Below are 26961 nucleotides of genomic sequence, written 5' to 3'. Positions count from 1 at the left end.
CTAAGACCAACCTTTTTCTCGAGGTCAGGTGTCTGAAAAGTGAGCAGAAACTTCTTGACGTGATCTTTCCGCAGCTGGTCAATGCTGCGCGCGTCAATGGCCCGTCCAAGAAACTCATCCACCTCATCCTCAGGGTTCAGGGCCTCCTGAATGCAGCGGCTACGAGGTAGACGGAACAATAGGTCACTGCGGTGTGTGTGTGTGTGTGTTTGGGTCTGTGCGTAGATGTGTGTGTGTGTGCCTGTGTGAGGAAGTTAGCCTGTTCTGTCAGTTCTCATCAGACTGTATAAAACCAACAGTGTGCTCTGTAGTTCAACAACCACAGTGACAGTCTGCCAGTCAACCATAAATAACAAAAGCCGCCCTAATAACAGAAAGTGGGGCCAAAAAACTCACTTGTCTTTGCTGGATGCTTCGTCGATGCCCTGAGAAAAACAAAAACAGAGAGAGTGAGACGACGAGGGTAAAAAGAGGAGACGGTGCAGGAAAGAGATCGAGGGAAGGGGGGAGATTATCATGTAGCCATAGTGCAACTGAAAAATAGACAGAGACACAGACATCTGCACATCTAATCCCTGAGAGCCAGACTGATGTTTTAATTAATGCTCAGAGGCTTCAAATTACACCCTCTCTGCCCCTAGGGCTCAGACCCTGAGATGGACAGCACAAAAGGAAAAAGAGAGAAAAAGAATGTGGGAAAGACGAGGAAATGAGACTTGTAGCATAAAGAGAGGGAGGAAGAAATAGAGAGTGAGTGAGAAAGGAAATATCTGCAGCTGCAGCTTTGTCAGACTGGTTTCAGTAGAACACAATCAGCTGGGAATACCTAGGAGCTCTGCTCCTGTTTGTTCAGATCAATACTTCCTCTCACAGCACCACTGACTGATTTATGCTTTTCAATAAAGGTAGTACTGTACATATCTGTCACACTCAAAGTTATACTTACAGAAAATCGTATTGATTCAAGGTAAAGCATTTTAAAAGAAACAACACTGTGGAACTTCACCATAGACTGTAAAGATGATCGACAACTTCCCCAAATATTAAGCCTTATTATCTATATCTCACTTAAGCGGCTGGCTACAGTATAGTTCCTTAACCTCTCCCATGTTATTGAATGGGACATGGATCAAACTAAACGTACATGTTAAATATATTTATCTCAAGGGTGGATTCTGTCATTTTAGATAGTTTGTATCACACTGATGAATCTTCTGTCTGAACACAACTGACTAAAAGGAGCAGTGGACAAGTGGACAGTGGACATTTTGGGAATAATTCAAGTGCGATGCTCATGGGACCTTGGGAAGAGATTTAGACAAAAGCAGAACATTTTGAGAGGAGAACATTAAGATCTGGTAAGAAACTACAGGCTTCTATATGATGTTACTTCACCCAGGGAAAGGCACAGTCAGCCTCTTTTGCCTCTTTCTTAAGAGGTTCATGATCAGTCACGAACGTAAACGTAAAATATGCATGGAAATACGTGGGCAGTGATGGTTACATGGTTTGAAATGGATTAATCTCTAGTAAAGTAAAGGCAGCATGAATAACATTTGGAGTAACTTAAGTAACCAAACACAAAGTATAGCTGAGGATCATGGGAGTGTATTTTGTTTTCATGTAATTTGGCTGTAAATCAAATGAATGGAATGAATCAAATGAATGGACATTTTGACATGATCCTGAAGCTAGAGGAAATGCAACAGGATCACCAAAGTTATTACAATTCATCCTGAGAGCGGCATGAATATCAGGACCAAATTCCATGGCATCCATTCAACAGTTGTTGAAATATTTCAATGTGGACTGAATGAGCGACTGGGATTTGCCATCCCTTTGGTCATGCCGATGGCGTGACTAAAAAGGTAATTTTAAAATCTGTTTTCATAGGTTCTATGTTAAGAAAGGAGACTGGTAAAAGATTAGTTTAAAGTGGGAAGTTGACCCTCAGACCCTTGACCATCTAAGAGAAATACCTAGCATGGACAGCTACTTTCAGACATAATTAGAAAGGATATTTCTGATTTGACTTTAGAAAGTGGAGACACAGGGAATAGAATCTCGACAAGAGGAACAGGTGCCCCGTGCTGAGCTACGTGCTCCCTGAGTGTGTCTCACCATCTGCCTGAAGGCTTTGGGCTCCTTGGGTCTGGAGAAGGATCTGTCAGGCACCCAGCGTGGCATCAGTCCCTCGGCAGAATTTGCACGTGCTCTCTGCATCTTGGCCATCATGGCTTTCTCCTCTTTCTGGAAATGAAGAGAAACCCCGCCAGGGCAGATGCTTTGACAAACAAGGCCTTCTATGCCGGGTGACAAGCCATTACACTGTGTGTGTGAAATACAGCATCAGTATGGCTGTGAAGTTCTGAAGAGAACTCAAGGACATGTGTGTCTGTATGTGTGTGTGTGTGTGTGTTTGACCGTGCACTAACCCTCTTTTGGCTGCAGCCCAGCACCAAGAAGGTTTCAATGGTGTGATCCTTCAGGTAAGTATTCCTCTCTTCTCCAAATCCCGGCTCCACTTCGTAGTCCCCGTTCAGATACTGCAGTGTGGCGTTGGTGATGTGGATACGCCTACACGCAAACAAACGCAAACACACAACGTGTCAGAAATGAGCTGGCCAATAGGAGCCTCTGTCATTAGAAGTAGGAGGGACTTACCCTGCCTTGCCTCCGGCTTCCATTTGGTTAGCGAGCGTCACGTCATTGGACCAGACATCAAATTGCCACTTGCGCAGGCCCAGCACCCCGCAGTGAACACGGCCGCTGTGGATGCCCACCCGCATGTTCACATTAACACCTGTCACCTCTCTCACCAGCCTGCAGATGAACACACACACACACCGGTGCCTATGTTAGAAAACTAGTGTCACCTTCATACCCTGTGTAAAAATAATTAAGCGTTCTGTTCAATGTCAGTACAATGACTGTGAGGGTGTCCTTCCGGTTTTGAGTGTGTGAGTCTTTGTGTTTCTTTGCATAAAGCCTGCTGCACGCTAGAGGATTTTCAACAATTTCAAAAACTTGGGAGACCACAGACATAATGACAGATTAAACCGATTTCTAATCTTATAAACTTCAGAAGGCACACACTAGACGATTTGGCCACTGCGTAAGACCACAAACTTGCCGTTCGCTTGTTAGGAAATTATTTCACGGTGGCAATTCCAGAGACTTGGAATCTCACAGAAACTCTCGAGATTCTTCTTCTTCAGTTTCTTTTATGTCGGTTTGCGATTTTTGTTTTTGGTGCGTTACTGCCACCTTCTGAACTGTGTGGAAAATGTGCGTGATTGGACGTGACTTTCAGAAGAAAAACAAACAACAGATCATTTTGATATTCATGATTCCAGATTGTGAGTCTCCCACTTAATCAGAAGCATTAGGATTATTTTCTAAACCCCTTACCACTTCCGGATTATTTGGGCAGATAATCAACACCAACTGACCTCCAGTCGGGAACACGATTGTCGTAAGGGGCAAATCGGGTCTAAAATCGGCCAGATTAACCCTCCAGTGTGCAGCAGCCCTTAGTGTGTGTGTTGTGACTCACGAGATGGCTTCGATCATGTCTACTCCCATCTCCACACAGCAGTGGGCGTGGTCAGCCCGGGGCTCAGGCAGCCCTGACACACAGTAGTAACAGTCCCCGAGGATTTTAATGCGCAGGCAGTGGTTCTCCTGGAGAGCAGGGGCACGCACGCACACACACACACACACACACACACACACACACACACACACACACACACACGTAAAATATTAGGCCCTCAATTTCAGCTAATACACACCATACTCATGTCAGATATAGAGCCTTTTGTGCATAATTTAGAAGAGTCATCGGTCTCAGCATAATCTAATTGATGTGTTACACAATGCTAAAGCCCCCCCAATCCCCCCCCCCCCCCCCCCCCCGGACCCCCCTCGACTAGTACATCATGTTGGCTTTGTCATACTAACAGTGAGGGCCACAGACTGCGCGGTTACATAAGCGGTTCAAAGTTCTGCTGTGAAGAATGGTGGCGGCAGGTGGCGGCGCTCACCGAGGCCAGCTTGTCGAAGCGGGCGAACAGCTCGTTCAGCGTCATGACCAGCTCCTGGGCCGTGCACTGCGATGCCAGGCTGGTGAAGCCCTCGATGTCTGCAAACAGTATGCTGAGGAGGAGGTGATGAGGGAGGGAGAGGGTGAGGGTGAGGGTGAGGGAGAGAAAGAGAAAGAAAAAAGAAAGACAAAGAAGACAGAGAATGAGATCAATCAATAAAGTATAGAGTTGGTTTGCATGGTCTAGCGCCTCTCTCTCTCTCTCTCCTCAATGTCCAATTGCCACGCGAGCAGGGGAGAGGGAGAGAGGGAGAGAGGGAGAGAGAGGGAGAGAGAGAGAGGCAGACATTTGTTCAGCTCTAGCTCTCATCATCTAGGCCAATGTAGGTCATCTCCTCCAGCCCGTCCCTCTGAGAACGCCACCCACCGTCCCCCTGTCTGCATGCCTCTCATTGCTAACTTTTGATAGTAATGAAAAGCGAGAATAAACAACTCCCCGGACACTGAGTTCCACTTGAGGGCGACAGATGGCGCTGTGGATCCCATTAGGGAGAGATGGCCCTTAATTACAGCAGCGCCTGCATCTCCCACCTAGAACAACACTCCAGGCGATAATGCAACTGATAAGCTTTAAAGGGTCAGTTCACCCAACATTTATTTACATTAGATTTGGTTTTATTAGCTCTTTTTTCATGGATTTCATTGGGAATATGTTTAACTGTTGAAATTGTGAAACAAAAAACTAGTAGTCGTAGCCAATACATTGATTTTGGGGGAGATGATATTTTCAATCACTTAAACACCTAAACTACCTGCAGGGAAAGATACGGCCAGCCATGATAAAAGTCATTTTTAAAGTCAAACTAAATCAGAGGAAGACATTTTTATGCCTTCGAGCACAAAGGAAGGATGAATTCATCTCTGTTGTTCATCATCGTTAGATGTGAGCCTGTTCTACAATTTGTATTTTTTATCTTATCGTAACCATGTAAAAAAAATAGGCCTGTTATACAAACATTGGGGACACAAGCTAACCTCCAACAGAACCAGAAAACATGAATAAATGACGTGTTTACATAAAATAGCGTCTACATCAATTTCGGAGCGAGAGCTGAGTTTTAATCTTGTGTTGCATTTGGATAATGGGTTGTTCCTGTAAGTTTACACCTGCCTAGAGCTGCGGCGCTGCAACGGATTGTTCCACTAAGTGCTTCACCTGCACCTATTTGGGTCACCTCTGACAAGAGATCTCCGCCGCAGCCTTGTTTCATTGTCCCCTACCACCACTGCAGTCTGAGAAGCACCGGCTGTGCTTGATGGTAGGCTAATGGATGGAAAGTTTCCCTGATTCCCACTCTGGAGCTGAAATCCAGTGGTGAGGACTGAGACAGTGGGCCAGCAAACTTGAGGTCTGCCCCCCACCATTTGCTACAGAAAGCAAAGCAGTGTGCCCAAGTCAATATCCTTACAGCAGCCGGAGCTGTCAGTGTCAATGAACAACAGCATGCATAATACATGCTGCCAGGGAAATAGCTGTTGGAGTGACTCTGCAACTGACACATCAGTCAGTTGAACAAGGTCAAAGTTACTGGTGCTGGAGCTGTGGCAGCAAAGTACACAAGTTCTTTGACACTGTCACAAGTGTGTTGGTGTAGACGCATGTATGTGTATTTATCTGTGTTTACCTAACATTGTCGTGTTTTTGGATGTAGATTTTGTGGAACATCATATCTTCCTTCTTGGCATTGATATCAGCCTTCATCTCCATGGCAACGTGCCTTGGCAGCACTGACAGCAGTAGGCGTTCCTGAGAGAGTGTGTGAGACAGAGAATAAACAGGGAGAGAGAGAGAAATTAAAGAAAGACAGTGCCAGCGCCCATTCATTTTCATGAGTTTCCACCGTTAGAAAGCTCAATGAGTCACCAGGCCTTGTTGGCATGTGCGTGGGAACGTGTTAGTCAAATAGAAAGGAGTGGAGATACATGTTTTACTCCAGAACATATTGTTGACCTCGAAAATGAAGCAAACAAATCAGATTGGAAGATGGAGACACCCATTGGTTGCTCTTTTGCATTTCTCTTTTGTGTTTCCAACAGGATGCCAAACAGGGCTTCTGCCCTCGTCTATTTGCTTGAACATTCATGGTGTCCCTGCACTTGTAGGTCTTTGCATATGTGCGCGCATGCGTGTAGCCAACCTGCTGCTGGTTTTCCCTCTGCAGGTGCAGTCTAGCCTGGATGTATCCTCTCGTCTCCTGGAAGGCTTGTCTCTGGGAGACCTCCGCTGGGTAGTGGGTACAGATCCCGATCATGTTCGTGCACAGGAAGATCAGCACGTTGGCACTGACCTGCCAACAGACACACACAAACACACGACAGATAGTGTTAAAAGGGAGGAACAAAAGACACAAGAACCCCACAAAGTATGCATATGCCACATCATAAGAACACTGTAAACTCTCTCTGATCTGGGTGAGGTCAATAAACTAAAATGATAACACTCTATGTCATAGGATTTACTGCAAGGAGAAAAATTCCTCAAACGTCTGAGGGGCCATTAGATGTGATCTGGTTAGAGATGAGGACCGTGGCCTCGTGGTTGCTCAGCAAGACGACATTCTTCTCGTGTCGCGCTCAGATGCAGCATGCAGACAGCAAGCCCAGAGGGTGTGATGCATGACTTGAGACATGTGAGGACTCCGCTTATGGTTCCACTTGAGTTGAAAGTTCATATCGTCTATGCAGTGCGTGTGGAATGAAGGCCGAATTAAAAACAGGACACATTCATCAAGCTTGTGAAAGGGAGACTTTTGTTTTGGGAGCTAAAAACAGATGAGATCTGAATTAGACACTGACTAACAGAGGCATCCTTAAGTAGTAGTTCCCTCTTTATGCCTAGAGCAGGGAGCTATGTTGGTTGAACAATGAGGCACCGAGAAATCAAACGCACAAACTGTACAAAAGCATTATCTGTGGCTGGAGTAAATTAAGTTTAGATATAGTGTGCCGTTAGTTTTGCGGGAGTCTTCAAAGTGGAAGCATTCCTTCGTGCTGCTTCGTGTGTGTGCCTGCGTGTTTTCTGGATGTATGTGGTAAGCCAGTGTGTAAGTCTGTTAGTCATTGCTCTTCTCGCTCGTCCACAGCCAAGTCCGAGCATTAGAAAAGGAGCCTTTAGCTCTGGGCTTCCCCTCCGCTCCGAAACAAAACAGGCTCGCACAGACACACACACACATACATGCACGTCCTCTCTATGTTCAGAAACACACTCCAGCCTGGGAAAGTCACTTGACCCATGACCAGAGAACTGAGTGTTTCCTCTGAAGATGATATCACCAATAATGAGAAAAAACATGCAGGCCAGGCACAAACGCACATACGCACACACACGCACACACACACACGCACACACACACACACACACACACACACACACACACACACGCACAAACTCTGTCTTAATAACAACATCTTGACTAAGCCGGAGAACTTGAAAGCATCAGTATTTCTGAGCCAGATATGTTGCCAGTCCAGTGTGTGTCTGTGTTTGTAATTCATGATTAGAAAGAAAAACACAACTGAAGATTTCTATCTGCTTGCGTGCATTTTTTCACGCATGCCTTTGTCGAAATCACAAAGACACACATTCATATAAAACTCCCCATGAAAACACCAACTTGTAGAGGGAGGGTGGGCTGTTTACCACCATCCTGGGATGAGGTTTACACTGTATACAAGGAACCTGTCCTCTGTTGTCACAACAAGACGGAGACAATCTACAATGACCTGTGCTTGAAACAGAACACCAGCGCCACAGGACAGTGGCAGGCAAATTCCATTCTCCGTTCGCGGAGTTATTTCCTTTGCCACCGAAAACAAATGGCCAAACTGGATTAGAGGCAGAGCGGTGAGAAAATAAACACACTGATGTTTTGCAGGTGCAGAACCGCACCGACTCTTAATGTGCCTGATATAGATTCAGCACAACAGCATTATTCATGGACTAACAAGAGAGCATCCGAACTCTCCTGTCACCCATTTTGATTTCCGTTGGATACAGATGCAGCCACGTTCCTTCAAACAGGTTTTCAGGAAAGACCAAGAAGCACTTTGATGCAGGATGAGAGAGAATGGCTGATGCAATCTGTCCGTCAACTTTCAATGATTCAGATCAAACCTGTCAGGGGGTGTGAGGCATCTCATCATCGGGGCTATTGAAGAACATCTCATGTTCTTCACATGAGTGGCTGAGCAGTCGTTCCTTTAAGTGCAACGCTGAGTTTGTGCCGCGCTGTCGCTCAAGTGCAGTGATTAGTCTATTGTGCTTATAAGTCACTAACAGGCCGGTGCTGCCTGATAAGCCCAGCGTCGTAACGTTACACACCACCAACCGAGACCTGACACTCCAGTTCTGGAATGGCACAGATAGGACCTGCCCGTTTTAATCCCGACCAGATGGCTCCGAACAGAGTGAGGCAGCTAACTTGGTTAAGTGGTCTGTTCTCAGATACAGGGCCACCTGCAGTTCCCAAGACCCCGCTTCGCTACAAGAGCACATCCAATTTACCTTCAGACGAGTTCGCTTCCCGTGGGAGCGCGCTGAGATTTCCTTAAGACATTCCTGTCAAGTTGATTGTGATCGTTTGGGAACAAGCCTTTAGAGAGGGTTTAAACGAAGGAGGTCCCCCGTTTGGGGTTTTTGTGTACTGTGCTGAACAGTAAAACCAACAAAAGTGCAGTGACACCAGGTGTGCACATTCAACCATTATCTATAGTGATAATCCATTGAGGGTTGCGACAACGTGCGTAAGGCATACACCCTGGACAGGATGCCAGCGGATTACACGACCAGCATACGGAGGAAAACAACCGTTCACACCTACGGCCAATTTAGAGTCTCATATCATCTCGTGTTTGAGACTCTAAATGAAGGAGGAAATCCACACAAGTACGAGGAGAACATGCAAACTCCACACAGAGAGGCCCTGACCAAACTGGGATTTGAACCGCGAACCTTCTTGCTGTGAGGCATGCTAACCACCTTACCAAGGATGCACATGTCGTTGCAAATGTATTGAAACCACCATGAAAAGCATCCAAACATCAGCAGGTTCAGCACATTCAGGTTCAGCTTTGTCAGAGCTTCACAGCTCAATATAACAGCTTGATAGCTCAGAATAAGTGTAACTCATGTGTGCATGGGGATATACGATGAACAAAGCTTGTGTTAATGCACAAGTTATATGCTCAGTCACCGCACCGACTGCAGATCAGAGGCAGGAGTATTCATAATGGCTTTTGAATAAATCTGTGTATACGTGTGTGTGCCTGGACTGGCAGCTCTTTCATCTTTAAGCTTGTTGGGTCTGTTGCTGCACTTTTATCACCCAGACGTGAAAATCCATGGCCGCTCTGACACTCCCCTCTCCAAACAGCCATGTGGTGCAAAGAGAGCAGGAGCAGTTTCTCATAATTAGCTCAGTGCCATTCTCTTCATAACCATTAAGCTGGACTTCAGACTGTCTTCCATTGATGTCTCCGGCATGATGACTCTGACGGAACTCTAAGATGAGCCTCTCTCAACATTCACTTGAACAGGAGCCTCTTGGCAGCGAAGTTTAAAGGAGTCCAAACATTGGCTTATAAGGTGCGGCCCCGGCAAGGTGCTTTATAAAGCCAGGCAAACGGATAGCATGTTAAATAACGAGTGAAGGAGATGGAAAAAGATTTTTGCTTGGCAAACACACAGCAAATCCATTTCATCTTTAATAATATCCCACTGGACAACCTCCTCACACACAAGCATGCTGGAATGTACATATGCACAGCATCAAGGTCATTATCATTTCATGCAGTTGCCAAACCTACGCCACAGACAGCCGATAGGTTCTATGGATTATTACCTTCGCCAAGGAGATTATCTTTTCCTCTGCGTCTGTTTGTTTGTATGTCTGTCTGTCTGTTAGCAGGATTTAACAAAAGCTGTTAACACAAACCTCGGTGGAAGAATGTGGTATGTGTCAGAAAAGAAACCATTAACACATTTTACATTCAGATCTGAATCGGAGGCAAGATCCAGGAATTTCTCTCACTGTCTTTGACTTTGCTAGATGGGGAGATCAGGCATGTTTAAAGGACAATTCAGATCTTGTGATTTTAATTGTGATTTAATAAGGGTAAAAGTGTTTTTTAGATACGTTCAGCAAAAATAACTATGGAAGCCATGTATGTAATCGACGTGGTAACATGGTGATGCTTCTGTTACTAATATTAACTCCAATGACAAAACACTGAGAGAAGTTAAGCTAAGAGCTCATGACCACAGACATACTGTTGCTTATTTAATAAAAAAGTATTGTTCAGTTAATCAATGAACAGATCATCCGGGAGTATCTGAAAAGCATCTCTCTGTAACACTGAGCTCCACTAAAGCTGAAGTTTAAATTTGTACAGGCAAGAGAGCTACATCCCATAAGACAACACTCAGGCTCTGGGGACTGCAGCTGACATGGGGTCTGCTCTGCAGCACATGACCTTTGATAGGCATCTGGAGCTTTTAAAATGTCTTCCAGAGATGGAAGTCAAATCCCAGTCACACACTGCTGATCATAGCCTGAAAAGAAAACATGTGGTACCAGAATGGTAAAAATAGACAATTTTTTGCACTAGTCATGATCTACTTGAGGGTAACATTAACGTATAATCACTGACATACCTCAGAAGCTATTCCTTATAAAGATAGATGTTGCAGAGGGGTGCGGGGTGCTGTCTGTGCCATCTTGGGCCTCTGCCATCTGGAATCAGAGCTTTGTTTTTGTCATGGCTCGGGCCAAACCAAAATTGGTCTCAGGCGACCGGCGAGGCCACGGAGTAATCTTTGTGAAATGCAGAGGCAAATTCCGCAAATGCTAAATAGAGCCGGACCCAGGCCGCACATCCGTCAGAAAAACAGATCCTGAATTAATATTCGCACATACAAGTTGTCCAAACATGGAAAATATCTCCCAGAGATCTTGGAATTAAGGACTTAAACAAGCTGGGACCACCAGCTAAAAATGACCCACTCTAATTCAACCAACAAATCTTTCCTGAATCCAAAGATCATAATGCTCATTTAACCTTCAACTTCAATATCTTGACCTTCAATTTGTTCTCAGAAGACTGTTACAATAATAAACACTGTATTGCTCAGATACAGAGAGAAACATCCGGCAACAGAGGACTACAGTGAGGAACGACTCGAAACTAGACAACAATATTTTTCATGTGATTATTTTTGTAGTCTCACTAATTCTTGTTGACAAGACATTCACTAAAACAAAACAGGAGGATTATTATTATCATAACATGGACCCACATTGTATCTGTCTTACTACAGACTTATTACAGGCTCACTTCATTGGCTGAATTATTCCATTAAGCATCTTGGGCTTGGGTCTGCTCCAGGACATTTATGATTTCCTCCTCTTTCCCAATGTTCCCTGTCTCTGTAAACTTGAGAAGCAGCCACACAATGAGCTTACATAAAAACGGTGCAGTGCAACATCGGGGTTTCAGGACTTACGTGGAGTTAGCTTGAACTGCTGTTGTAACTTTTGCCAGGATCCTTCTTGCTTTAGGGTTGGAAATAAAGCTAGCTTTCATTTACTGAGAAATAAATTGGTTTGAAAAAGGCAGAATACAGTATAATAACTCTGCATCATTATTTCCTAAGGCAAATCTTCCTGTCTTGACCAAGAATTCATACAATCAGATTATTATCTTGGTAGAAAGATAACACAATAAACTGACATAGATTCATAACCCGCCAATCAACCAAAAGATCAATGAATTGCTTCAGCTCTATTTCACTCCTCCCAGTGCGCCAACAGCATAAGTAGCAGCAGCAACAGGTGGTGCGTTTGAGTTGTCATCCCTATTCCCTCGTTTGAATTATCACACAACATTTGACAAATTAATCAATACCTAGCTGTATTAAATTTACAGTTGTAATAGCTGATCATAACACACAAGGCTGCCATAAGAAGCCCGCCCGCGACTGCACGTTTGTCAGTGGTCTTGACTGCTCAGTGGTCAGGGGTCAGTGTTGGGCTGGACAGAGGGAGGGAGAGAGGGAGGGAGAGAGGGAGGGAGAGAGGGAGGGATCAGGCCCTGTCACGCCGCTCTCCTCCCAGCTGTGTACTCGCTCAAGCTTCACTTCCTGCCCACTCACACCATCGCAGGCACAGCTGCAATTACAGCGCCGCGTCTACGAGCACACAAGATTTGGTTAATTAGCCGGACAAACCAACCAACCAGCCAAACCCATCCACTCCCCCGCTGGCTCTTCCCACTGATTCGAACTACATGAGGGAGTCCAGACCTTGAACTGTGTGACTGTGAGCTAAACCTCCAGGAATTCCAATTTCAGCTGCTTTTGCCTCCATCTCCTTTTAAGCTCAACGTACAGCACAAAGCCAAGGCCACCATCTCACACTGACAGAGATTGATGAAACACAACTTTCGGTCTTTCAGTTCTGAGAAAGATAATTTAAATAAAGGGAGGGCTTTGGACTGCATTAAATGAGATGAACAAGTGTGTGCGGACCAGATGTTGAAGCTCTAATAATATATTATTATTAGACCAAAAGCTTGGTTTCACAGTCCAGCCTATAAAAAAACATTCGCTCCATAGTTTCAGTCACTGTCCTTCCTTGTTCCGTCTCCCAACCGTTCACAATATTGACTTTTACTATAAAGCATACAGATCAATACTGGGACGAGAACAACAGGTTATAGTTTAAACAGTGGAAACACAAGAGTAGTTGGGTGACTGAAGTTTGCGTGTGTGCGTCTAACACGTCCCGCTCCCGGGTCAACTTCAGGAAACGTTTGTGAAGACTGGTCCATCGGCAGCTTTCTATAGGAATAAAAGCACTGGTGTAGAGTTTCAACAATGGTCTGCCACTGTATAGGTGACATTGTATATATGATGTCCCGATCATCCCTGCTCAGCCCTCGGAGGCTATACACACCAAAACAAAGATTCTTGGAAACGTGATTCAGGCATGTTGTAAAGCTGAGAAGAGCTCAGCTTTACAACATGGAGGTGCTCGTGACACATCATCCCAAACAAACAAATTGTCCTGTCCTCCTGCGAAACCTAAAAGGCAAGGATTTTATTTTATTTTTTTCATGTAAAAGGATCGAGGATAAAACACGAAGACATGGCGCATTAGGCTTTTTACACTCTCTGCACACTTCAGTGGGAGGATCCTCTGAGAGCACAGGCTAGAGTGTGTAACTTCCTTTGGATTAACCCTGAGTGTGTGAAGTTACATCATGGGACCGGAGTCTTGTTATTTTATCTGACATCACTCAATGAAAATGTGAAAACGACTCTGAGACACAAATGCTCGCTGATCTAAATGGAGCAGCTTAAAAACAGTCTAAACTTACTTGATTCATCAGGGTGATCGGCTCTTTCTATATAATAACATGGTCAGATGAGCCGAAGAGCAAATTAAAGACAGTCTTCTTCTCACAATGCATTGTGATACCGACATGCAGGGGAGGTGTACATTTCAATGGCAGGAAGTCGTTCCCTATTTTTACACGGATAGTACACATGTTTGTTAATGAGCTTCACCCCGATAGTGCATTCTTAAGTCAGCCCGACATATGTTGTCGCTGTCATTGTAATTGTAACTGGAATAACAGGGTAACAAGAGATTTGGCTTGTGTGACTGTGACCCCTGACAGAGGGCCATTCACCTTCCTGTCACCAGCCCTGGGACACGGTGCAGTGGGCTCAGCAGGGATCCAGAGTAACACTAACTTCAGAAGCCCCGGGGCGTGCGTGCCACACAGATCAACATTTAACGCTGCTAATGGATTCCTAATATATATCTCTTGGACGTCTGTCACGGCAGCGCAGCTTTAAATCCCTGTATTTACTTTTGAGGAGAGCCAAGTTGTTAGTAAACCATGAGCTGTTATTAGAAGCCTGCACTTCCTCATCCCCGACTCGCACAGCTATTATTAGCCAGGCTATTATTTCCCTTATCATTGACTGTATTTTAAGAGCAATATTTCGCTTATCACAAAGCCTAATTGCTCCCGCCCATGGTGGTGGAAGTTATCCGGGTTTGTATCATTGCCTCTGGTTGTAATACAATAAGTGGATGAGTCACAAGCGCTCTCCCTTTCTGAGCGAGGATGAGGTTGGGAGCAAAGGGGAGAGCTTTTGTTTGAGCCAATGCATTGTTTGGCACCCACAGCACCTGATGATGGGTTCTCACCATTTGATAGCAGCAAAGTGAGATCCATGCATTTCACACACACAGACACAGATCACACACACCACTAGTCCATGTGCATATGTAGCTGTATATACAGGTCCATAAAAACAAGTACAGGAGAGATTAATTTTTTTTAAGTTGGCACCAAATACATGAGCAGATCCTCAAGTGTTTGCTTCTCTTGTACATTAACAGAATATCACTGTTGATATTAAATAAAACAATTATTATACTGCATTTTTGTTACAGTAACAAACGAGATTGAGAGAAGAGAGGCTATTAGGTCTAAACATCACTGGGAGTATCAGACACAGCTGTTGTCATACTTTCCAGAAAACATCATAAATAATTGCATAAAGGTCAATGGAGCTTGTGGCTGCTTTCATGTTTTTCTTATGTAACACCAGTGTTCTGGCCTAAATGCATTATGCACGCTAGAGTCATGCTGGTGACATTTCATTGATTGGTATCTTTTTTCACCGGTGCTAAGCAGAGGGATCAGTATGTTTCCACTCGTCCCGGGTTCGTTGACCCCATAACAATCAGCCAACGGAACAGGTTTTTCCTCCCGTGCTGGATCATCACATAATAACAAAAGCACAGACTGGATGTACCTTCGAGACTTCACTCTCTTCTTGACCTGCCTGTCAATAGCTCCTCTTCAGAGAACTCCCGTTGGGATGTGGTTATCCAAATTTACCCTGCCTGCTGCACACAGGAGAATAACTTTAGTTCGGTTCTTTGTTAATCCACGTATGACATCTTGCATGCCGGTTAGATATGAATGCTTAGAACTAAACAATGGCTCAGTAAGTCACACAATCCCCCTCAGGAGACATAGGCGCATGGCCTCCCAGCTGTTCATACTGAAGTTATGAAAATACAAATATCAAAGCAAAACGTCTGTGCACGACACCAAATGCGAATCATGTAGTTAAGCTAGTCGTCGCCTCATCTATAACTCAAGGGACAGGTGGTCTCCTGTGGTGGAGTCCCAAATCAGTCGGTTTTAGGCTGTCAGTTTGTGTGTGTGAGAGAGAGAGAGATAAAGAGAGATGTGTCCGACTAAGTCCGAGTGCTCGGAGCCATGAGCTGAAGCCATCACACATGGTGACTGGTCCAAGGTACACCAATGTAAGAGGATGTTATCTACTGTGGCCTCTTTCAAATCTGGAGTTTGGCTGAATCTCTTACATGGTAGAGAGATGTGCATTTACCTCCGCCAAGGTCCAACCGCCAAGCAACACCGAAATTACACACACTCATATCGGTTCCCTCGATGAATTATCAAGAAATCAAGGAAAATGTTCGAATACTATCTCACAATGTTGGAGAAGGTGAAAACAAAAATCCTGGATCCTGGATAGGTTCTTCAGGTTTCTGTGGTAATCTGTCCGAATTTTTGAGAGTTTGAGAGAAATCCTGCCTAGCATTTAGGCTTCAGACTAATTGATTATTTATAAATAACAACACTTTTTTTATTTAATTATTTTGTTTAGAGCCTCTAACCTTTATGTCGATACAGTTTGCTTCTTGAGTTTATAGGCAACTTTGTGTATCATATTTAACTCTGAAAAGAGGTAAAATACAACACTGACAAATCAACAGTTGATGTCTTGTTAAGAGTAAAAATATATATTTCATAGTCTGTACTGTGATTTAATGCACAAAATACTGTATCTTTATGACATGCTGATAAAATGAGTTTTTATTAGTTAGTTTAAATTATTATCACCAGATTTTCTGCTCAAATTAATTTCATTAAGAATGTTTAAGGTACATAATTTAGTTGGAGACCCAAGTTTCGGTTGTCATTTTTTACCATGTTGAGAATCAGAAGCAAAGACCAAGAGAAGCAAGCAAGTTCATGTTGATTTTATCTGCAAAGCAAACTTTAAAACAAATCTTGTGTGCAGCTGCTCCTTTGAGGGTCGTATAAGTGGCTGGAGCAGGTCCCACTGCGAAAGTCACCCTGACAGTCTATTACAGGTATCTATTACACATACAGACAAAACAAACATGCACGCTCACTTTCACAACCACGGAGAATTTAGAGTCACATGTTGACCTGACCTGCGTTTCTTTGGACTCTACAGCTGCTTACAGACATGCACCGAACTCCGGATATTCTCCTGAAGTTTCACGAAGGGGTTGTAACGTGGAATGCGAATGTCCAAGTCAGTTGCTCCCGACATTCCATAACTTTTTTTTAGGCAGCCGCCTGGTAAATCGTATGGAGAATGTCGGTTGCAGGTGAGAACACAGCTGGAGATTGTCAGGAGAATGCACCACAGAGTAATGGGATTTTTGATGACACTCGACAGCCACAACACTGTAATAACCTAAAATAATTCAAATATTGTAGAATAAAAAAGAGATGCCATACATATAAAAGCTGCAGAAGAAGATGTCTACTTGGAAAGACAACAAGATTCAAGAGCTTTTGAGCGTCCAATCTTACCACTAGATGCCACTAAATTCTACACACTAAACCTTAAATATGTGAAAGGCAAAGTCAGGAGAAAGTCCGGACCCCATTGTTCCATTATTTTTCAGAGTTCATGTCTGAGGATATTTTAGTAGGAAGCTGAAATAACTGCAGGAAACTCATGCAGGCACAGAAATGCAGATGCTGAGCCAGGGTTTGGACTCAGATGGACAAAGCTTGTCATTAATTCCTTGCTATGTCTACTTAATATGATGCCAACATCCAAATCCTCTGTATCATCTCTCTCCTTTAAATCTTGGCAGCGGATGCCACCTGTGAGATTGACTGATATCCTTCTGAACCCCGTGTCTGCAGGATAGTGGAGGCACTGGGAGTTAAACCTTCATCTCTCTGCAGTTGTCTGAGGACGCCCCTTCAGAGCAGAGCGGTGAAAGATGGTGATCTGAAGAAACAATCCCTGTGAGTATTGGGAGCTCAATCTCAGTCTGTAATAAAGGCCACTCGATCTGCGAGTGGCTTTTGAGACAATGGATTTGCGACTCAGAGGAGGAAAAAAAGGGGTGAAAAGTGGAAAGAGGATAAAAGAGAGAGAAGAGACTGGCAGCTCTTTTCCAGCTGGGTGCTTCAGTCCAGCATGGTTTCACACTCTCCGTCCGCGGCCGTGCCCTTGTCACCACTGTAACCAGGGGCTGTGACAGACTGAATGGAGTCCCTCTGCATTCAAACACGTGTGAGTAGCTCAAAGCCAGACTGAGAGACACCTGTTGAGACTGGGAGCGGACTGAATGACACACTGTGTGGTTCCTTTCTTGATGGTGAAAAAAATCTGTTTTTCATTTAAAAACACTTGTGGAGTGCCCGTTTTTTAACCGGCCTGTGTGGAGCGGGGCCTGTGGTGATGGGATGCAAACTTTCTTTCTGAAACTGAAGAAGTGACCTGCAGTAATTGGGCAAGTCAAGACCAGCTGCCGGACTCAGTTGGCCAAACCCTGATGCTGCTCCTCCGCTGCTGCACAAAGAGCTCTTCAACTGTTTATTCATAGTTCAGCGAAGCTCAAGGAAGATCGCTGAACCCTGGGTTGGAGATTAAATTGTTGTTGTTGTTGTCGTGAACGCGCCTGTTGTTGTGTTCGACAACGTCTCTTGCGGTGATGAGTCCCAGCCGTCGCTCGCGTGTTCATTTCAACATTAAATGTATAACATGTCCAAATCGAAAACTTCCTTGGGCGGGCACATGTCAAGTGTGAAGCCGATAAGATGAACCGTTCTTGAGACATGTTAGCCACATATAGACAGAGAGAGATTTATTTAATTATTTAATAGAAGATGATGGTTGAGATTTGGTTGAAACTAGCATCGAACAACAAGCTGATGCCCCAGTCCTTCATCTCTTACATGACTTGTGCTGTTCGGGGGTTTGTTCCCTCATGGTTGAATGCACTTATTGCTTTGGATGAAAGCGTCAACTAAATTATATGTAATGTAATCTCTATCAAAAGCCTGAGGGAGACAGCCACTAACCCATGTCCCACCATTGATTGTTCAGAGTGCTGGAACGCACAGTTGAAGGGTCTGGACCCTCAGGCAGGGCGGCAGTCCACCATCACAAGACCAATTCAACCAGCCACATGCAGCCAACAGTCCAGTGTGCCTGAAGTCGCCCTGTCTCGTCGGGGGCACTTTACACACAAGCTCACTTGACCTGTGGAGTTATGTCAATATTGCCTTAATCAGAGTGGCTCCACATTCATCTGGTTGCTTAACAGCGAAACCAATAACATGTTTCTACACAGACCAGTTCAAGCCATATGTGTGAGTTACATGTCTGTATTCAATGTATGACCACGCATCAAGTTGTTAAGGATAAAGCAAAGTCTCTGAGAAAATATGACCCTAAAATCCCCCATTAAAACATGTAGGGATAAAATTCATAGAAAGGATTTCACGCCACAACTCTTCAGGGCAGGGTGACCTATGGCCCCAGCTAAATGGCAGTGAAATTGCAGGACACTTACAATAGAATAAATCAGGGAGCAGATCCAGTTCCTTTTTTTAAACCTTTCAATATCGTTTGGAGATGGGGTTGCTTTTTAACATTTTCACTGATTTCTTAGATAAATCATGTTTCCAGATGAAAAAAAATTGAATTGTTTAGGGGAAAAATATTTGAGAGTGTGTGCAGTAATTTCAGTTAGGTTATATAAGGGGACTGTTAGTGGAGGTTTGCGCTCTTAGGACATTCTAGCTGGTTTTTAATTTATTTGACTGTTTTAGAGGTTAAGCCGGTTCTTATATAATGTATTTGTGTCCACATGTACATCTAAATAGAACAGTATCATAAACTGCACATAAGAGAATCACTGAGTAACTTACACACACATACAAACACGAGAGAAAAACAGGCAAAAATAATGAAGACATATTTCCAGTGAGTTAGGGGCTGAAGCCATTACGACTAATTCTGTCCAATATGAAGAAGTAATCGTCCTGTTTTCCGTCAAATCCATTACACAATCCGAGTATCCCACCCCACCCTGTTTCATTTGACTACAATAGCCCCCTTGTTTTAGAGAGCTGAGGCATGAATGGCACCATGCTACATTATCATGATATTCCTCCACAATGCAGCTAAATGGGCTCATTCAACCCAGATGACCTTCCACAAACCCCAACAGAGTTGCCAATAGCTGCCCTACAGCACAAAACATAGGCTCATTAAAAATCTCATTTGTAAAGCTGCAGAGATCGACGGCACCATCTACTTTTAGTACAGCACCTTTGACATGGAAAAGTGGTGGAGGAGTCTGCACAATGTTTGTCCTATATCGATGGGGACAGAAAGTAGGGCGTTTCCACTGGTGAATACAGTAACAACATTGTGCTCAATTGTATGGTGAAAGTAGTGGGCCCTGACAAGCACGAGTCTGGGGCATCTGAATTGTTTTCTCATAAATAAATCACCACTCGAACTATCACTGATGGTCGGACATTCATTTCCAACAAGCATTCAGAAAGGCATGACAAAAAGAAACCTGTTCATAATTTTTTATCGTGCACTTGTTATGCATGTGGGTAAAACTGTTATAGAACAGATTCACATTTATTCCATCTCGGAACAATCCTCAAATGCCCATTTGAGACTCAACTGGGATGGGGCAGCAGGTCCATAGTCCTAGTTTAGTTCAAAAATTGATTGTAAAGAAAACATACAATGCTTGACCAGTCTGAATTTCACAAATCAATCTTTAAAACATTCCTGATACCAATTCTGATTGCTGGGCTTTGGGTGTCGGCAGATACGGAGGACAGATCCAACTATTGAGGGAAGCTAACGCTAATATCTCAAGATTTGGTATCAGATCACTACATAGATCTGCATACTCTACATACCCGACACAATATTTGCAGCAGTATCGGAGGCATTTCTGATGCTTTTATTGTTATTAAACATCCCTACTAAAATTACGTTCTTTATTGGGAATTTGTACCAAAAAATCCCTGAAAAATGAATTAATATCTTCTAGATTTTTCCCCAACTCAGGCTGCATTTCTATGCCAACACTAAAAAAACTTTCATACTGAGGAATAGCGTACATACCACTTTGTGAATATTGTATTAAGATACACTTAAACAAAATATGAACATACCCTCTAGAAAGTGACAAATTGTGAATAAAAGGTGCCTTCAGTTTAACTATTTGTCCACTGACAGAGGTTTTTCAAAGCATTTAGCTAACCATCCCTTTAATACCCCTGGCTGTCGGGGGCAGTGTTGCAAATCGGTGAACAGGAATGCTTCGTGGCAATATTGGATTTTCTGCATCAGTGTGATGAAGCAGATTAATCGGGTGTTAAATGTACAAAAACAGTCAGCTGTTCATTTTCCCTTTTTTTTCATCTCTAACTATTTTCTCACTGTGTATAAAATGTCAAAATTTCACACAGTCCAACATGACACCATCACGCCTTGTTTTGTCACGACAGCCCAAAACCAGAGATATTCCACTTTGAAATATATAAAGCAGAAAAATAACCCCTTATTAAAGAATGACTTAAATTGTTGCATATACATTTCTATCAATTAATTATTGCATGGAGTCTCTTGTGTAGACATAGCTGTACCTTGATGGAGGAATATCCAGAATACCTTTTTTTTTACAGACCTGATAATTCTGAGTCATGCTTTCACTCACCTGTTTGAAAATGTACTTGTCCTCTTGGTTGAGCTGCCAGGCGGTGACTACATGTATGGTGGACAGCACTGCTCCGCTGAGCACGGCCGCTCTCATTCTGACAGGCAGCAGTGTGTATATAATGTAGATGAAGAAGACCGTCCACCAGATGCCCTCTGAGGCACTGCGGGGATACATCTTCAGCACCCCCAAAACCTGCACCACAATCAGCACGCCAATCACCAGATAGCTCACAATCCACATGTAGTCCTGATGGAAGCCATTGCGGTTGCACACCACCATCATGGCCAAGAAGAGCGCCATGGCCAAACAGAGTACTGAGACATAGGCCTCATCTGGAGTCGTGCTGATGCAGTGGAAGGCGAGCATGACCCCGCACACCACCACCAGAACCCCCATCAGCATGGTCAGGGAACTCTGGTTGAGCCTGAAGAAGTAGCGCTGGTACAGGCGCTCCAGCTTGCTGGACTGAAACTTCTTGGATTGGAAAACCCACGCAAACCGCATCCAGCAGTCTAGGGCGCTCATCGTGTTGCAGCTGCCCTCGGCTGATTCCCCTGATTCCTCCTCTTTCTTTCCCTTCAGCTCGCCATCTTCAAAGCCAAGATTCACCGCCTTAAGACCTAGATCCCCTCCGCCACCCATCCTTTTCCCATAGTGGTCCTCCTGCCAGCCACAGCGCAGGCCAAAGTTGCCCCCGCTGGTGCCCGCGCCACAGTGGTAATGCTGAGGGGCCACATTAGAGGGCTCCAGGTCCTCGGGGTCCCTCAGGCAGCTCATGTAGCGCGGGTTGCACAGGGATGAGCTGTCCTTCCTCTTTTTGCCATTGCGCTCTCCCCATGCGGTCTTTCGATCGTCCACCCTGCCTACAAAGAGGCCCCTGGCCCACGACATCCTGAGCAAAACACACAAGCACAAACAGGGCAAACACATTTTGGGACAGTTAGTCTGAATATCCTGCAAGCAAAATGTCGGCTTTAGAGAGAATTTCAAGGATCCTCTCACCTGTGTGGGCTTTACTGTGTGTAGCAACACTTTGCTCTTTGGCCAGGCCACTTTTATCCCAGAAGAACACACCATAGAGCTCAAACTGGCCAGAGGCATCAGAGGTGTGTCTGCGTTTGAGCCGCCCTTGGTTTGTACAAACAGTCAGCGTGTCAGCCCTACACACGACCGAGCGCCTCTAAAGACCTTCTGTTCTCCTGTGAAAACACACAAACAATACACATGATGTTGTTTGGCTAACATTGCCTGGGGATCAAGATCTTATGGATATACACATCAAGGAAAACAAACACTTGGGTTATCTATTGATCTAATGACTTCTACAATAGACTATTACAGAATATTCACATGGCGGCCATTTTCCTCTGGACAGGAAGCTCAAATACCTTTATGAAGAGAGTAGAATGTCGTACTACTGACATCAAGGTTTATAAGTTATATGTAAACATTGAGAATCTGATGAACTTGTTTTCATCTGTGGGACATTTCATCTTTGTGACTGCTTATCTTCTCTGCCGCCGATCAGCAGTCCTAAAGGTGACGCCAGACTTGGCAAGACAGCAAGGTGAGAGAGCGTCAGTTAAGATGAATATGACGCACTGGCCCCCCCCCCAAAAAAAAACAGAGAGGCAAACTCCCCAACTGGTAATGGGAGTCATCACCTTTATTTAAGATGGTTTACCCAACTTAAAAATAACCTGTGTATACTTTCTAATTTGGAAATAAGGGAGTATCGTGTCTTTCCAGCAGTAGTCTCTTGTCGAAGTCGGTGTTGAAGAAATTCTCAATGGACCCAGTACAAGTATAATGATTATTACACAAGAGCATTACAGGTCAGGACGAGTTTCTAGAAAAGAGATAACAAAAGAGATAACACACAAGCGAATAAGTGAAAATCTTACTTGACTCTGCAAGGCAAGAACTTATATAGGGGAGTTGTTTATCACAAACCTAGAGATAAAATGACGTCACACAACCGGGCCTTCTGCCTAAATTTGGGAATGTGTCATACCTTAAGATTTAAGGACCCGCTGAAAACCATCTCTCCTCTCATTATTCCATAGGCAGTTCAAGGATAGTTCAGACAGGGAGAAACACACTGAACACATCTAGAGATAATACTTAAAGGGTCTGAACATAAGAGTCAAGGCGCCTTAATATATTAACATGTCATTATGATCTATACCTATGCTAGAGAAATTCATAAGCTGGATATTAACATACCATTTATGGTTTGTACCTGTGCTATGGATATCCATTGGCTACGGGAATATACTACAGGAGGTTTAAGTAAACTGGATGTAATCAAGCAAGCGATGTTAAGTTAACTGTTTGTGTATTTTCACCTGACCTCAGAAATACTCTGAAACGTTTAAGTGACATTATGCTCAGTGGAAGGTGTGTCTGTTTCATGTTCATACAGTTTGTTTCAAGCACTTTTCGCATTGGACTGGATTGAGCATTGAGCGTCAGATTACAAGCTTGATTCCAGTGCATTTTATTTCCAAGGTGCACTGGATATTTTAAGGATTCAAATGTCTTTCCCATTTCATCTCATACTGGGAAGTGGTTGAATGCCACAGTTAGCTGTTGTCTATTGGTAGCTTTTGAGCTATCTAATATTTACAAACAACACACATGTTGTTGTGAGGTTAACATTGCCTGGAGATCCTAATGAATATCTATGGATGAAGTGTTTGTTGACAGGTTTGCTTGAGAGCATCTTTGTGTATAATCCTTTGACAGAAAGTCTGGCAATCAATAGCTGGGACAGGAAATAATAATAATAATAATCTAGAAAACGACTGTCTGTCGTTAGCTGTCGTCTGCTGGCAGCTAGTGAGCTGTCAAATATCTCCTGAAACATGGTCCCACATGGAATACACCAGTATTCTGTACATAATGACGATTAGCCATCTATTATCACTCATACAACTGATGCCACTGGTCAAATCATTTTTAATCAAACCATCAAATTGAATTTCATCAAGCGTTCTACTGATTGCTGTAGATTTTTGGACATTTCCAGGAGATTATTGTTTCTTGCTGGTGCTGTTCTATGCTACATGGCTGCAATCTGCTCCGAACATCTTGAGTGGGCAGGGATGGGTGTGCTCTATTTGACAACAAAGGGCCCACTGAGTGGGCACCATCACAGATCAAGGGCTCTCCAGTCCAGATTAAATTGTCCATGCTTCCCCCATTAGCTTTGATGACTCACTGTAGCTGGCTTCTGGCAGCACATGTCAAGGACACTGCTAACCTCTAAACCTAATAAGCAAATCTCTGCCAGGCTGACTGAGCTGCAGACGAACGGCGAGGAGAGCGCACATGAGCTGCACACATGGCCGTGTTTATAATCAACAGCAGCTTGTAATGTGAGTTGCTCAACAACCACACGCACAAACACACGCACACATACACAGACACACACACGCACGCACACACACGCACAAACACAATCGTGTCTCCATGAGTTCAGAGGACATTACATTGACTTACATTGATTTCCTGGAGTCTTGCTCTAACCTTACCCATCGTCACTACGCTCTCCTATCCCCTAGGAGAGTGTGTGTTCTGCAACAAGAAGGTTGCCGGTTTGAATCCCACTCTTTCCCATCTGCATGCCTAAGTGTCCTTGGCAAGATACTGAACCCCTAAATGGCCCCTCATAAATGCTGAGTGTTCTAAAAGTGTAAGTCGCTTTGGACAAAAGCGTCAGCTACATGACATGTAATGTAATGTACTTACCTAATCCTAACCCTGACTTTAACCGTAACCTTAACCTAACCTTAAAAGTGTCTTCACATTTGAATGATTTACATTAGTGGGACTGTGTACAGAGTACTACCTTGACCACACACACACATACACACACTTTTAATTGAAAGACTGCCTTCAAATACACAAGGGTTGATATATTGCGCTTTAAATACTTGTTTTTAAAATAATATAATAACACCCTCACTATTTTCTACTTTTCCTCAATAGCCAAAACTTAATTAAGCCTTTTTTTACACTATAACACAAAAACCCCCATGACAGTTCATTAGACACTGAGACACAAATGAAGAAGATGGCGCTCCTCATGCTTATATTTACATCTTGCCTGCACTTTCTCTGCACATGAAACTGAACTGCAGAACCCCCTCCTATAGTATTGAGAAACAAATATTTTATTTTAACTCTGAAATACATTTAAATAGAGACCTCATTCACAACATAGAATGGAAATCACATGCAGGAAATGGACAAAACATTCCCGAGACTCCAAGAAAAGACAAATAAGAAAGGGTCAAATTGGCAGAAGGTGGAAAGTCAAAATCATATGGAGTAAACGCAAAAGCAATCACGAATGAATCCAGAACAGCCCCAGGTACAAATTCCACCTTGCAGGTGCATGATAGTATCATACATATATTTGTATATATCATAATGACGCCAATCATAATCATAAAATGTTAAGCAATAACACGTGTAGGCCCATGTAGGATGTTGAGATGTTGTTACATAACAGACATGTAACCCCTTTAGCCACACTGCACATGGAGAGAGAGACACTGGACTGGATGGAGTCGGGAGGAAAGTACGCACACCAGTAACTTAGCCGGAGTGAAACATTCAACTTTAAACCAGCGTATCCCAACTGGACTACACAGATGTATATTGTCAACACACACACACACACACACGCACACACACTGCATGGGCCTGTCTCCCTCCACATGAGCGTCATGATGTTTGGACCCCAAACAGGTCACCGGACGAGGAGACACGCTGAGAGGTGAACACGCAGCGCTGCCTCACCGTGACATACCTCGCGATTAAATGTCCTGTCATTGGAACAAATAAATAAAAGTGTGAATGAATTGCCACTGCCTGTACAACGAGGAGGAGGAGGAGGACCACGCAGTGTGCTCGGTCCTGCAGAACAGACCCGCGACCATCACAGCACAAACACGGACTGTAGCCTACAACAAGCCAGCTGCTGGTATTTCTGCTCTTTATCCCCCCGCCGCTGCTGCTGCTCCTGGATCCGCTCACTGCGTCTCAGCCCGACACATCCACTCTGTGCGCTGCAGCCGAAGCTTTAAAATGAGAGAGAGAGAGAGAGAGAGAGAGAGAGAGAGAGAGAGAGAGGGAAAGAGAGAGGCAGCGTTTACTACTCACCATCGGATATCCTCGTTACAGGAGTAACTGTAAAACTGCAGTGGAGCCCCAGTTCTTTAAAGACCCCCCTCCTCCTCTTCTTCCTGCTCCTCTTCCTCCTCCTCCTCCTCTTCTGCCAGTCCAAGGGTCCTCACGCAGCCGCCGCCGCCGTCACACGCTTCAGATGCGGGTCTGCTGAGCGTCTGGAAGCGGATTTGGTTCAGAGGGACGCGAGGGAGAGAGAGAGAGAGAGAGAGAGAGAGAGCGAGAGAGAGAGAGAGAGCGAGAGAGAGAGAGAGAGAGAGAGAGAGAGGAGCTGCGAAATTGGCCGGACAAGCCTCCTCTTTTCCCAGCGTGAGATACTGTACATTCCCGTCGTCTCTCTCTCTCTCTCTCTCTCTCTCTCTCTCTCTCTCTCTCTCTCTTTCACGCACTCAAACACACGGACGCACTCAAACACACGGACACACTCACACGCACTGCATTCCCATTCTGAACTCAGGAGTTCCCCCTAGAGGTGATACGAGTGTGTCTCTGCGTGTGCCTGTGTGCGTGTGTGTGATTTACACCTTTGCAGCAACGTCGTCCATCTCCTTCAATAACTCCCCTCCCTCCCTCTCCCATCAGCCTCACCCGCCTTTAACACATTTAACATCACATACCATGTTAGAAGTGGCAGAAGCTCCAGCTGTTGTCAGCTGTCACCTCCAGAGAACGTTATATCACCATCTGGTGGAAAACCTCTGCAATCATCATCATTTATTGTAATGTTTCACAGCAATGTTTACGTTCCTGAGTTCTGGGCATTTGAGCAATAATGCTGTAAAGGGAAACAGTAGCAGG

The 26961-nt window shown here is 44.2% G+C and overlaps 1 protein-coding gene across 2 annotated transcripts in view; it reads right to left on the bottom strand.

Moving 5' to 3' along the window:
- LOC133956763 (adenylate cyclase type 6-like) overlaps positions 1 to 26351 on the bottom strand; it is a 33953-nt gene extending 7602 nt beyond the window's left edge. The window contains exons 1-12 of one of the 2 annotated variants that reach the window (XM_062392062.1): positions 26140 to 26351; positions 21970 to 22166; positions 20965 to 21859; positions 6244 to 6393; positions 5731 to 5852; positions 4047 to 4158; positions 3557 to 3684; positions 2665 to 2823; positions 2436 to 2577; positions 2122 to 2250; positions 397 to 425; positions 12 to 159 (exon numbers count right to left, since the gene is read on the bottom strand). In XM_062392062.1, coding sequence (XP_062248046.1) covers positions 12 to 159; positions 397 to 425; positions 2122 to 2250; positions 2436 to 2577; positions 2665 to 2823; positions 3557 to 3684; positions 4047 to 4158; positions 5731 to 5852; positions 6244 to 6393; positions 20965 to 21858 — 2013 coding nt within the window. In that variant the 5' untranslated portion in view covers position 21859; positions 21970 to 22166; positions 26140 to 26351. Of the gene's footprint in view, positions 1 to 11; positions 160 to 396; positions 426 to 2121; positions 2251 to 2435; positions 2578 to 2664; positions 2824 to 3556; positions 3685 to 4046; positions 4159 to 5730; positions 5853 to 6243; positions 6394 to 20964; positions 21860 to 21969; positions 22167 to 25944; positions 26034 to 26139 lie in introns of those variants that run through there. The other variant, XM_062392063.1, reaches the window with a different exon arrangement.
- Positions 26352 to 26961: the final 610 nt, after the last annotated feature.

This window comes from Platichthys flesus, chromosome 7 (assembly GCF_949316205.1).
Source record: "Platichthys flesus chromosome 7, fPlaFle2.1, whole genome shotgun sequence".
NCBI lineage: Eukaryota > Metazoa > Chordata > Actinopteri > Pleuronectiformes > Pleuronectidae > Platichthys > Platichthys flesus.
This window is presented reverse-complemented; position numbering and strand designations above follow the sequence as displayed.